The following is a 13848-nucleotide window of genomic DNA, read 5'->3' on the forward strand; positions in this document are numbered from 1 at the left end:
AGAAAAGAAGAATGTGGGCGGTTCGTTCATTTACGTTAGTGGTCCATTTGGTGGAAATGGTTGGGGTAGCAGAAAGGGGGAGGATTAGCTATGGTGATCAAGGATGACGACGTCCGTCTGCCCAATTTACGAAACTAACGCTAATTTACTGGTTTACATAGCTCAAAGTTACGGTTGAATCTGATTATGTAGAATTTTTATTTTTAAAAGAAGGGGTAACTCGTAAATTTGAAAGCCTGGAGACACTCGAAAATCTGATTTTTCCGTATTGTAAAGTTTACCGGGTCTAACTGCGGATATGTTCCCATCGATTAGAGAGAAATACACCATTCTTTACTTCCAACATCGATTAACTTAAACTACACAACAGACTATCCATTCATCCCTTTCGAGTTAATATAAATCACTGTTACGTTTAATGTTGCGTTAATTTACACCGAGACTACAGTTACTATTTTTTTCTAGACAACTGTGAGTCTGTAACTACAGTTTCTAGTTACTAGTTTGCTACATACGCCTGACACTACATATATAATTAATGCAAATTCCCTACCTGCTAACAGTTACCATACTTACCGATAAGCTACCCTTAATCTTCACCGAAATCTACTCTGCGATTTTTTCCATCGAACTCCTATGTATTGGTGGCCGAATTGCTTTTATTCACCCCGTGCAAGTCCATCGGTGAATGCGGTATGTTCCCGACAGAGCCAACTGTCTGAGAGCTAAGTGCTGGGCTTGCTGGACAAGCGTCTGCACTCATGGGATGGACGGGCCCTGAACTCAATGGCGGGCTCATTGGACCCCGTTGGCTCATCTGCTGTGGACTGGCCTGCTGTTGTGGTGTAGCTGTAAGTTGTTGGTTCATTTGTTGTGGATGTCCCATTGTTGAAGGCGAGCTAACCTGCTGGGTCGAAACCATGCTCTGGAGAGGTGACGTGGCTTCTTGTTGCGGTAAGACATTCTGACGTGGCTGTTGTTGAAGTTGTTGAAATTGTTGTTGCATCAAGTTGGGCATGGCCATCTGACCCGCCACCGACCGCTGCATCTGGCCAATGGTTCCTCGATTAATAATAGACTGGCCCAACATGGAAAGCCCAGCGGACCCCGACTGCATCTGTCTGGTTCCTGCAGACATGCCGCCAGCTATACTAGATTGAGCTCCACCTAGCATGCCTCGGCTCCGCATAATATTATTATATCTCTGTGCAGCAGCAAACACCTGAGGGCTCAGCGTTCCAGCCCGAAGGTGAGCACCAATGGTGTTTGCGTGACTAAGGCCAATCGGGCTCTGAACCATGTTGCCTACTCCCGTGGGGATACCAGCAGAGCCCATTCCTTTCGCTCCACCAGTTCCCATGGCATTATTCAGACCACCAAGGCCCATGTTGTTGCCAACTTGGCCCATACCCATAGCAGCAGTCCCAAGGCCCATCATCAGTCTTCTTTGCGCCAGCTGATTTGGCTGCTGCAACATTTGTAGAGGAGACGACTTATTGCTCATGTGGTTACCCACTGGTAAGTTTGAACCTTGCACAAACGAGTTCGATTGAGGCATTGAATTGTTTGGCAGCATCAATGGGGACCGCTGGAACTGAGATGGCACATGTTGAAGGGGGGACTCCTGATGCTGATGTGGCTGTTGCTGAAGCGGCTGTTGTGGATCCATCTGTTGCGGCCTTGCCTGTATTGCAACCCCTGGTACGTGTCCCCGGGACATCTGCAAGGACTGTGAATTTCCAGGAGGGAGCATCCCAGAGCTTGGCAGAACATTAGCAGCCGAGTTAAGCAAGTTATTTGAATTTACTGGCTGTCCCTCCACCGATTCAGTATACTGCTGTGCGTCCACTGTGGAATGATTAGGAGCACCTCCCGGCACAGTAGATTGACTGTCTGAAGGAACAGTTACACGTGGCTTTCTGAGTTGGAGATGTTCATCTACAACATACCCTTCACGTAATACCTGCACGAGAAACTCGTGTCAACTAAGGAAATTAATATTTTTTGGCATTTAGTCTAGATTCAAGCCAAGTAGGACCATCTTGTCTTGATAATTAAAATTGCTGCATTCCTAGGGTTTTGAACTTTTGATTTCCAAACCTTTGGCTACGCTAAATCAACCATTTGCTATTTGATCTAATTGCTCAGGGCAAATTGGGGAATAATAAATATTAACTCCGTATGCAAGTGGTACTTCCCTAAAGCTCAAGCTCAAATATTGAAGAAAAGAAAAGAAACGACATCCTCAACGTGCTACTCCAACAACTCTTTGAAGAAACCTCGTGTTTTATGTAACCCCACCCCTAGTTTAAGTTCTTGTATCAATAATAATGTGGCTCATAGTCTTGCTTGTAAGGCTATGACTAGTTAGGTGTACCTTTCTTTACGGCTGCCAAAAAAAAAAAAAAAGAAAAAAAAAAAAAAACTCCGTATGCAAGTATCAAAGAAAGGGTATCGAGAACAGAAATTTTCATTATGTTCATTTGTGAACACGTACCAAAGCACAAAACTGATCTGCAAGCAAGTCCGCCCAATGCTGCAACAAGATTTAAATATCAAGGTTAGTATTAAAGACGCTTTAAAAAGGTTTAGTAACAACCAATTACAAGCTTAACCTGATATCTTAAGAGTTATGCCCCTCAGTATTTTAGTGACAAGGAAGCCATCACAATTCACAACGCAAAACTCATTTGGCATGAAATACGAGACAGTGGAAAGTTTATTCAGTAAAAAAATCAAAAACATTGTTTATTATCATAATAGAAGCTCGCACATTCCCTTCACGAAAAAAATAAATAAATAACTCACGGTGTTGGGCAACGTAGGCAGGTGATCTTCTGAATTTAGGTAATCCTCGTCATTTAGGTCTCCATAATGCATGGCAACAGTACCATCATTCGGCTTCTCCGACAAGATTAGTCTTGTCGTATTGCCTGCAAAAAAGGGTCCATGGTTAAGCAAAAAAAAGAGAGGAAAGAATCGTACTATCATAGTCTTACAACTAAGGGTTTGACTGTAGTAACAAAAGACAAACCTTGAGGAGGCTTAACACGTACAAGCCTTATCTTGCACACATTCATGTGGCCACCAAGCATTGACTTGGACATTTCTCTTGAATCATCAGTGCATTCATCATTATCTACACCGGCTAGTCGAATCAGGAGTTCCTGAGCAGAAAAGGTACGAGGTTTCCTAGAAAATTCATCGACTTTGTTCTTTTTACGATTCAACTGGTGCCTAAATTACAAGCAAGTTATATGTCAGCCAAGAATAGGCTCGAAAAGCCCAAAATTCTTGAATAGATCCCAGCAGACGCATAAAAATTGGGGAAGGAGGAATAAATAAATAAAACGAACCTTAATAAAAATATACAAAAAGAAAAACAGTGCCTCCTACCTCATAGCTACAACCTCGATCTTGGCGAATCTCTCAAGCATGTCGTGCTCAGTAAGTTGTGGGGTGCTGATGGAAGGGCTTGATGCATTCATGGGACCACCCATATTATTCAAGCTAACAGGGGAGCCAACTCCACTTATTGCAGGGGTCCTAGGAAGGGAGTTCGGTCTTCTCTTCGCAGCAAGCTGTGCCTGATGCTGATATTGCATGGGATCATTGCCAAGAGACGTCCCCGATGACGCACGACCAGCTGCTGGAACCGGAGTCACTCTTGATTTTTCTCTTTGCACTTGTCCAAGTGGAGCACCTGAAGAAACTGCTCCATAATGTGTACTCATTGAGCCGTAGGACATCTCAGCAGAAAGTCGTGGACTTTGGATTGGTTTCCTCTTTGAAAACTGATCTTCCTTTCTGGGATCTTTTTCAATCTGTTGGCCGAGATTATTCCAGCCTACTCGTGGATCCATGTGGTTACCTTCAGCCTCCATCTGTGTATTAGTTTTTATCATGTTTGGTTCTGCCTTCTCGAGTTTCATGCCATCCATAGTCGTAACTCCCTCGCCAACAAGCTGAGGATACTTCATACCAGGATTCCCATACTGAACTCCACTAGCATTTTGATGCGGTTGCAACATTGGATTCCTCCATTGCATATCTGATCTTTGAAACCCATCCATAAAAGAGCCATCTTGCTGATGCTGAAGGCCATCGGGCTCACTGGATGCAAGCCTACCCCGCTTATTAAAATTGGAATATGTTGGCAATTGTGATTCTTGATTTACCATCTTTGCAGTGGCCGACAGATTCATGTCGTTAGCATATGGTATTGGTATATTCTGACCAGCAGATGACACTCCGTGAGGTAAAACAGGACCTTGTGAAGGATCGTCAATAGTTCTTTGGTTAGTTGTCCCTGAAGTTTCAAAAATCGAGAAGAAGCATTAATCAAAGGAAAAAAACATGAAACTTTTTCAGAAGTAAGACGACACTCCGACATCATATTAAAATATCATAGTATTGCACAAAGTTCTTCGCCTTAAACCTAACAGGTCATTAGGACCAATACCTTGGGAAAGAACATTTTCTTGGTCATGCTGTGACATTATATCACCATAGATTGAGCTTTCAGATGCATGACCTATGCAGATTTTCTTTCCATATGACCGGTTGTTCGATGTTACAGTAACTTCGGGAATCTGTCTCAGTCTCTTCTTACGCATTCCAACTATACCTAAATCAATCTAACAGGTAAAAATAATAACAAATCATTAACAAGCAAACAAAACAAAGATGAAAACACAAGATACAACCTTCCACTGCTGCAGATATACATGCATACCTACAGCTTCAATAACATAGCTACTTTTACAGCTTACCTTGGACGCTGGATTCTGGCAAAGCCTATCCAACCTAGGCAAAGGGTCAAGACAAAGCTTCGGCTGTAATGCATTAAGTATCCGTGACTCTACTTCCTGCATCCGGAAAGCAATAATACATCTACCATCAGACTCTCATACATGTGGAAGGCAAAATTACAAAATGAGATTAGACCATTCATATCTTACCATTAAATCCCCATACGTCCAAGAATCATCAGCCATTAAAGGAATATCCTTCACAATATTTTCCAAGGACATCTTAAGAGAAACCTTGCTGACAATTGCAGATTCACTTGGAGAAGAAATATTCGGTCCACAATGAGGAACACATTTTCGATAGTCGCGAACCTACACATATCATAATTAGAAATCAGAATCCAGATCACATTGGCACCCAAAAATTCAAAATACAGCAGGTCATCTCCAGTAAAATATATCCAAAAGCATGGCAATAGCATCAGTTGTCCTCATATAGTAATATCATACACCTACTATATATCAATATATATAAACAGTGTCTTTGCCAACCAGAAGTTACAGCCGTTATCCTCAAACGATACCAACTAATATGCCTGTAAGGCTGTATGTCATAAATATGCAGCTTAAAAATAACCAATAAGCACGACTCAGAAGTTAAAAAGAAAGACAGTTACTGATGCATTCAAGAGACCAGATACAATAACTCGCACTGCTACTCTAAAAATTTGGAACAGTATCAAATCATGTTTAAAACAACTAAGTCTTCAAAGTTATAGTCATGTATTTTACATCATGAAATATAGAGCACCATGAAAGGAAGTCAAAGTTAATTCCTTCGACGGAATGTGCTAGAAAATAAACCAAGTGATCTCTGGTAAAAAATGCTTACTTATGTCACAGATTCATTTTCAATGTGCAACAACCTTGGAGCCTGATTAGGCCGTGTTGAAGTCTGAATGACACTATCTTTCATAAATTATCCAGGACCTCTTTCGGGCAATCTACAACGAAGTGTTCTGCACCTCCGCATTCATTAGTCCTATGTTTCTTACTTTCTTATACTCCTAGTCTCCTAAACATTTTCAGTGAAAATGAGGGATAGTCTGAATTATCTCTAGACCAAATGGCAAATTGGAATGTACTTTAAATAAGTTAAACCTTCATCTGCATAACTTCAAATTTGACAAAAATGACAGACTAGAAATTCACAAGGCTAGCAAGCTGCATTTGATAGATAACTATAACATTCTAACAGAACAAAAGGCCTTAATCCGAAAATGATTTGGGGTGGGCTAACACAAATCATCATTTGAAACAGTCAATGAGAGGTTCAATAATAAAAAGAAAAAGGACACGAAACCATCATAAATGTATGTAGAACAGATTATACATCAAGAAAGTTAAGAAAGCCATAAAATGATGAGACTTTTTTGTAAAGAGAGTTGATAAAAAATTAAAAGATAAATTTACAAAGATAAAAAAACTCCAAGGACCAAATTTATTTGATTGATAGTTTTATACCCCCCCCCTCCCCTTGCTGTCGTAACAGAATCAGGCTCGGCCTAACCCACCCACCAGCCTTCTCGAAAAGGAGTATCGATAAATTAACATAACAAAATCGTTTTAACCTTTATTCTCGATTTAAATTCTAAGTTTTTATAAAAGAAATTCGGACTTCGATTTTAAAACCTATAATTTTACCTTGACTTTTGTATTATGTTTCACCCCCCTTGTGTTTTTCACTTTTCCTTTTCTATATTTTCGCATTTTGAGGTGTACGATCGCCCATGGACGGTTCAAAAGGATGATTCATGTCAGCCGACCCCAAATCATTTTGGGAGTAAGGCTCTTATGTTATTGTTGTTGTTGTTGTTCTTGAACATTTAGTATTAAGATAAAAGAAGAACCAGACTCCAGCACCTTCACATATTCTTTCCCTCCACTCTGCCTACTACAATGCCATATTTTCTTCGGTCCCCGTGAAAACTCCTATCGCTTTTGAACATCAGAATCCATGTTTTCTTTGATCTCAACTATACGTCTATACCTCACAACTATCACTTCCACATTCTTCAAGCTTTTCCTAACCAAGGCTCCAATTGGCCTTAATACTCTGTTTCACATGGCATAACCAGTAACCACCTCAACCGATTCTCCCTCTCCCTCGCCTTATTGTCCATAGAAACCAAGTCACCCAACTCCTATTTTCTCCCTAGCCATCCCATTTCTAAATTTCTTGGTTTTTGTGTATCTATTATTCTAATACATGCATGTGTTTGGCATCCATGCAGATTGTACCATACGGAGGTCTTAAACTAGCAGTATATAAAGTGGTTGTACGGAACAGATGAACTTACTCACCTCACACATTATTGCACCTTCCACAAACTTGCATGGAATATCATCCAGAATACCACCAGGTAGCCGACCGGACTCAATGGCCTTCAATATGTAAATAAAATACAATAAACAACAAAGTTAATTCGTATAAATTGAAATAAGGAAACAGAGACAGGGACAATAAACCAGTTGAATTAAATGTCAATTGTAATTGCTATGAGAAAATGCCATAGCATAGTTACGAGCGTAGTAGTAAATTAGAGGAAGTGTATACCACTTTGGTTCTATAACATCCATAATATGGCAATTTGGATTAGAAGGGCCATATTTAAATGTGAGTTGACCGACTTATAATCTATGGCAAATGTTGTACAACAATAAATGAGAGCAATGCAAATGCATCTATCGTAGTTGGTATTTGGTAAAGTCATGAGGGATGATACTCATTGACCGTTGTTGCTCCATTTTACACCCAAAAAAATAAATTGAGAGCAATTTTGTGCCATACTTCTACAGCAGGAACAACATAAACAAAAGATCTTCAGAAAAAAAAAAAATGATCAATACGAAACTAACGAAGAAAAAAAGGACACTGCTAACTTACTGAAAAGAGACCTTCCGAGGTCCGATCATATGGGCGTAAAAGCTTCAAACCATCTTTAAAGGTATGCTCAATGTCGTTCTGAAATTCCAGAAAGACTTGGTATATCATTTTCAGTATCACCAGAATTTTATGCTACATTACAAACACTATTAGTACAAAAGTAATATAGATTCACAAACCTCTGAGGCCTTTACAATAGAGTATCCATCTGGGTAGAGATTCAAACTGAACGAAACTTCATCATCTGAAACCAGAAAAGACAAGAATTTCACATTGGAGAACAAATAATATCCAATCCAGGAAAACTTGCAGATAGACTTAAACAAATCAATGAACCTCCAAAAGTACGTTCTTTTCCAGATGACACAGATGAACCAGTGAGACCCACTGCATCCTCACCGTTTCCCTGCATTGTTTTCAGATTACAAAAGTGAGGTGTGAAGTACTGGCAATAAAGAGTTACCTAATTATATCTCCCTTTCCTGTGTACTTCTTCGCTAAAATTTTAAATTGAAACACGGTAGTACTTAGGTTCTCTCTTTCAATTTAATCCAAGTTCCCGAGTCTAACAATTCCCATAACATTCAAAACGTACATGAAGATCATTCTACATTTCTACCATACCATGTCATTCAAATTAACAGAAACTCACTCCTAATCCTACACTACATATTAACCAAAATAAATCTTCATCCACCAGGCAAAAATATAACATAGAAAGGAAAACAACAACAACAAAACTAAGAAAACCAAAGCTCGGATCTTAGTTTCACCATTGTTTAATAGATGCTACTCAGATTCATCATCAAGTGCGAAAAGAGTAGTGCAAGCGAGAGTCTCGGACATGGCTATTTTGTTATTTAATAGATGCTACTCAGACTCATCACCATTATTGAATTAATGTTACTCAGGTCTCAGACTCATCAGTCATCATCAGCTGTGAAAAGCCATGTTACTCAAAGTCGTTTAAAAACATCTGACACGGGTGAATGTCCAAGTATCCGACTTGGCTATTTTATGAAATGTCACCATATTTTTGACTTAAAATAAGGTGTACAATTGTCATACCCATGTCAAAGTGCCGGGACAAGGGTACGCGAGGAATAAGAAAAAGTCCGAGTAACACAGCTGAAAAGAGTACAAGCAAGAGTCTCCAACATGGCTATTTTGTTATACTGTCTAATCGTCCTGGCATATCAGAAGGAACATCATATCAACACCCGCAGCTAAAGTGAAGTACTCCCTCCGTCCCGGTCAATTGCTGTCCTTGGTTTTGGCACAAAGACCAAGGAAAGAGAAGGAGTCAATTATTAAATGAGAAGTGGAACAAATTGAGTGTGAATGATCAAATTGTTCATCGAGTTCATTCTTAAAATAGAAAGGACAACAATTGACTGAGACACCAAAAATGGAAAAGGACAACAAATGACCGTGACAGAGGGAGTTGTCTAAGTAGTAACATCGACCTCGAAAAATCGACAAATTCAAATAATTCTACACGTAAAGATTGCAACTTTACAAAGCTCAAATCACCCACAAAACTTTGCCGCCAGAATCAACAATCCAATTAAAATAAACACAAGAATTTCGAAGCGAAACTCTCAATCATAAACCCTACCCAATTCAATTTTCCGCAAACCCATATTGTTCCACAAACTCAAAACCCTAAAATTGCGCCTTCTACCTCAAACAGTCAAACTACCACCATTTTTGCTCAAAAAAACCGTAAAAATTCAGCAAAAATAATTCTCAAAGGGCTATAGAATTAGAACAATAATTATGGAGAAAATATAAAGTAAAAAAGATTGAAACTTACATTAGTTTGATCCTTAAAGTGGGATTTTGAAGTTTCGAAAGAATTATCAGTGTTTTCATTGAATTGTGTTGATTCAGTGATCATGGGTTTGGGTTTATGCCTCCTCGTACTTGTTCTGGAAATTTTGAATGAAACCCCCATTTTTTTAGGGAAATTATGTATTGATTCTTCAAAAAAATTGATGAAGTTTAGAAATTTGAAATAGAATTTTGGGAAATTGAAGGGGAATTTTGTTTAACCCCCCTCTAATTTGATAGTAGTAATAGTTAATTTGATAGTAATAGTTGATGAAAAATTGAAAATAACTAAAAACGTCTTTGAAAACAAAGTTTATTAGATGGGGGTTAGTTATTTTCAATTTATAGCCATTGTCCATTTGACATTTTGACTACAATGCTACCGAATGGTTTATAACCATTGTCTATTTGACTACAACTAGTGTAATTCCCGAGTTAAAGTATAGTATTTTTTAGATTTAGTTTATAATAAAAAAGACGTTTTTAACTAAATTATTTGCATAAATAAATTGTACTTTTAATTTAATGTTATGATTTATTAAATATAATACTATTAATAAGAGATAAAAAAAAAGTTTACTATTATTAAAAGACATTTTAAGTTAAGTTATTTTATTACTATTAAAATAATGATATATCATTACATGCAACTAATTTAAGACAATAATAGTACAATTAAGTTACTTGTATAATCTTATTAAAATGCGACGAAAATTTGTAAAAACAGTATTCCACACATCTAAATAGACGATTTACGAATTATTAAAATAATGTTTTCACTTTTTTATATCTAATAGAAAAAAATACATAATTGTTTTTACATCCTTAAAAAAAGTCCATATTACTAAAAGAAAGATTTACATAATAAATTAGTGATGGCCTCCTTATAAAAGAGGTTACATATAAAAATAATACGGAGTACTATAAGTTTAAATGTACATGAAATCAAGTCGGCACATTTAGCTTGATAGATGGGATAGAAAGAGGTGTGCTACTTAAATTAGGCCCAACTGAGAAGAAGTTTTTTTAAGCGGACATTCTAAGAGAAAATGGGGATGCGTTTAGGTATAAATTTACAATTGGTCTCCCTTGTGACGGGTTACCATTTGTGACGGATATTTTGTGAGATAAAATGGTAACAAAATGGGTTAGTGGAGAAAGGGGACCACATGAATATTGTTGTTGAGAGAGAAAAAGTGGGTACATTGTGAGGTAAAATGGTATCCGTCTTCAGCTTGTGACGGATATGCCATGTCTTCAATGAGAATTTGTGATAGATTTATCCAAACCGAATCAAGAAAGAGCTTTACAAGATAAGCCTCAAGTCAACTTCATGTGCTGAACATAATAATATAATATTCCATTGAAATGGTGTAGAATTTGTGAAATCCTGTTACAAGAAGGTAGTTTTGTCCTAAAAACGTCTAGTGATAACGCCATGGGAAAAATGTACTGCAACACTTATTTTGTGGAAGTATCTATATAAACAATATAAAAACCTTTTTATTTATAAGCTTTTAGTAAGTTAGTGACAATGGAACACCACCTTACGGGCAGTTAGTCTTGCTGAAGACGGGTCGGAGCAAGTGACGGGTAATGTCACTCACAAAACGGATAGGGGGGACAAGGTGGGGACACCCCCATGTACTTCCCTCTCTCCTCTATTTGGGTCATTTGTGAGAGGAAATGGTATCCGTCACTCCAAAGTGACGGATACGTGCCGTCTTCAATGAGATTTTGTGCCTTACGGGAATCAAGAGAGTTTCAAATTTCGTTTCTTGAAATCTAAAGTAAATATGGGGTAAACGCTAGTAAATTTTAGTTTCCCCAAATTCAAATGTAATTATCCTATTCGACAATCTGACATTATTCTTTAATGAATTGTTGGAAGCTCGACTCTAAAGCTCAAGCACCACAATGAATCTCTAGCGGAAAAAACAATTGTGATTTCCCACGGTAGTAGCAAGCTTTCGCCTTCCGAGTATGAATAATAGCGTGCCCACTGCCCAGGCATATCATATCAACCGTGTCCCAACTGACCCGTCCAAGCGCCAATTAACACCTATTCTTGTGAAAGAAATTGTAGCATAATTCACTTCGAAGGTTTCCTTCATTGCCCAAAGGCCAAAACTGAGAAAAGAATAACCAGAATGGCTTTCAAGACGATCTTTAGCAGCGCCATGGACGATTGGACGACACACCATGTCTATATTCAAAGATGTTAGGAGTACACGGCGTGTACAAGGCTTTGGTACACGGGCCAATCAGCGCTCGCCACGTGTAAAAGTGAGTCAAAGATTCTTTTTTTGTTTGGAGGGAAAGTTGGAGGGAAAAATGGGAGGGATTATTTGGGTTTGGGCGGGATTAGTATTGGGAATAACCCCAAGATTAATTAACACTTATTTTAATCTAATCTCCATAATTAACAACACTTATTTTAATCTAATCTTTATAATTAACAACACTTATTTTTAATCTAATCTTTATAATTAACAACACTTATTTTTAATCTAATCTTTTTAATTGACACTTTATCTCTCTTATTATTTTCATTACTTAAATACAAAGAATTATACTAGAACAAAAAAAAGACAAAACATTAAAATTTTGGAAACCTTATTTTTTAATACTCGTTGAACATCTACACCAAAAAAAAATATAGTCGTTCAACATTTGATTAAATGGCGCTTGATTTTGATCTCAATAACTTGTATGAAGAAGGTGAATGTTCACGAGCAGCAGAAACAAAAGGCAACGGTGAAGCAGAATATAATGGCGATGTTGATTTAATGAAAGAGTATGTCGAGTTGTATGGCGGCGGTCCGGTGGATGATGTTGACACCGTTCTTTATCTGCTGCGACAACGACAACATTGTTGAACCTGTTGTAGGTTTGGCTTACAAGTCATCCGAAGAACTCAGACTTTCGCCCATTCATACGCATATAAGAAGGGGTTTTCATGGTACATTCGCACTAATAAACTCTTTAAAAAGTACAAGGAAGACGGTGTTTCAAAAAAAGGTTCCTTTAAGAATGAACCGCGGTATCATATGTATGAAAGATTAAGGCTTTGTTGTGGTCATGCTGCTAAAACCAAGGATGCCTGCAATGTTTACATTGAGTCCCGTTATTTCGACGACGAAGACGTAGTGAAGATAACGCAATGCCATTTAGAGCACAACCATGAGATGGATCCTAAGAAAAGCTGGGTTATTTGTTGGGTTTAGACATATAAATGACTACTTCAAAAGAGGATGATGATCAATGATGTTTGGTTTGGTATTTCAATATTAAATAATTACAAGTCGTTGGTCTTGGAGGGGGGAGGTCATGAGAACCTTGGCTTTAAGTTTAGTGATAGTCGAAACGCCATCAATCAAGAACGAAGACGTAGCGTCATAGATGGCGATGCTAAAGAATTGAAGGCATATTTTGAGAAGATGAAAGAGGAGGATCCTAATTATTTCTATGCAATTGAGCTCGATGATTTTGGGGCTCCAATGAATGTTTTTTGGTGTGATTCACGCTGCCGAGCTATGTTTAAATCGTACGGAGACGTTGTGTCGTACGATACAACTTTCTTGACGAATATGTAAGGCGTTATATCTCAATTTATCTGTGTTAAAATGTTATTTTGATTAATCGTATTTGTTTGTTTTGTTATGTAAGAGTACCGTGCTTCAAGAATTCATAAAATTTAAATTAAAATTACCAATTTAATTGTACTATAGAAATTATTCGATTCTTGATTTTATCTTTTGGTTACGTAAGTATAAGTTTTGTAGTATATCATTAATCGATAGAGTAAATCATGGTGTTACTTATCGCATGCCTTTTTCCCCTTTCATAGGGGTGAATCAACATGGGAATTCAATTGCTTTTGCTTGTGCTTTGGTTACGCGTGATTATGAAGAAAGTTTTGAGTGGGTTTTTGCCAAGTTTTTAGAATGCATGGGTAAAGCTCCGTCGATTATATTGATGAGACCAGGAAAGAGCAATTGGTAATGCAATTAAAAAATCTTCCCAAACACTCAAAGAGGCTCTGCCTTTGGCACATATTGAAAAATCTTTGGTAAAAATGGGAAAACATCCACTTTGGAACGATATCTCAAGTGACCTTAATTTAGCGATTCCACGACGTTTGGAGGTGCATGATTTTGAGATAGCATGGAAGGAAATGGTTCGTAAATATGGTATTGAAAAATGTTCGTGGGTGACGGAGTCGTATTTGATCGAGGAGAGTTGGGTCCCCGCATATTGGCGTGGGATATTTTGTCTTTGGGATGTCGTCGACGCAGAGGAGTGAGCAACAAAACC

General features: G+C 38.0%; 1 protein-coding gene across 1 annotated transcript; it reads right to left on the reverse strand.

Annotated features, from left to right (window-relative positions):
* Positions 1-349: 349 nt before the first annotated feature.
* On the reverse strand, positions 350-9768 carry LOC141591715 (protein PHYTOCHROME-DEPENDENT LATE-FLOWERING-like). The gene is made up of 13 exons (XM_074412141.1): positions 9515-9768; positions 8035-8104; positions 7878-7942; positions 7699-7776; positions 7116-7196; positions 4962-5123; positions 4773-4868; positions 4463-4637; positions 3397-4309; positions 3035-3237; positions 2809-2933; positions 2498-2536; positions 350-1963 (listed from the first exon to the last, which is right to left on the reverse strand). The coding sequence occupies exons 1-13, from the start codon at positions 9653-9655 to the stop codon at positions 635-637; spliced, it is 3477 nt and encodes a 1158-aa protein (XP_074268242.1). The 5' UTR covers positions 9656-9768; the 3' UTR covers positions 350-634.
* Between the last annotated feature and the right edge of the window lie 4080 nt (positions 9769-13848).

This window comes from Silene latifolia, chromosome 7 (genome assembly GCF_048544455.1).
Source record: "Silene latifolia isolate original U9 population chromosome 7, ASM4854445v1, whole genome shotgun sequence".
Lineage (NCBI taxonomy): Eukaryota > Viridiplantae > Streptophyta > Magnoliopsida > Caryophyllales > Caryophyllaceae > Silene > Silene latifolia.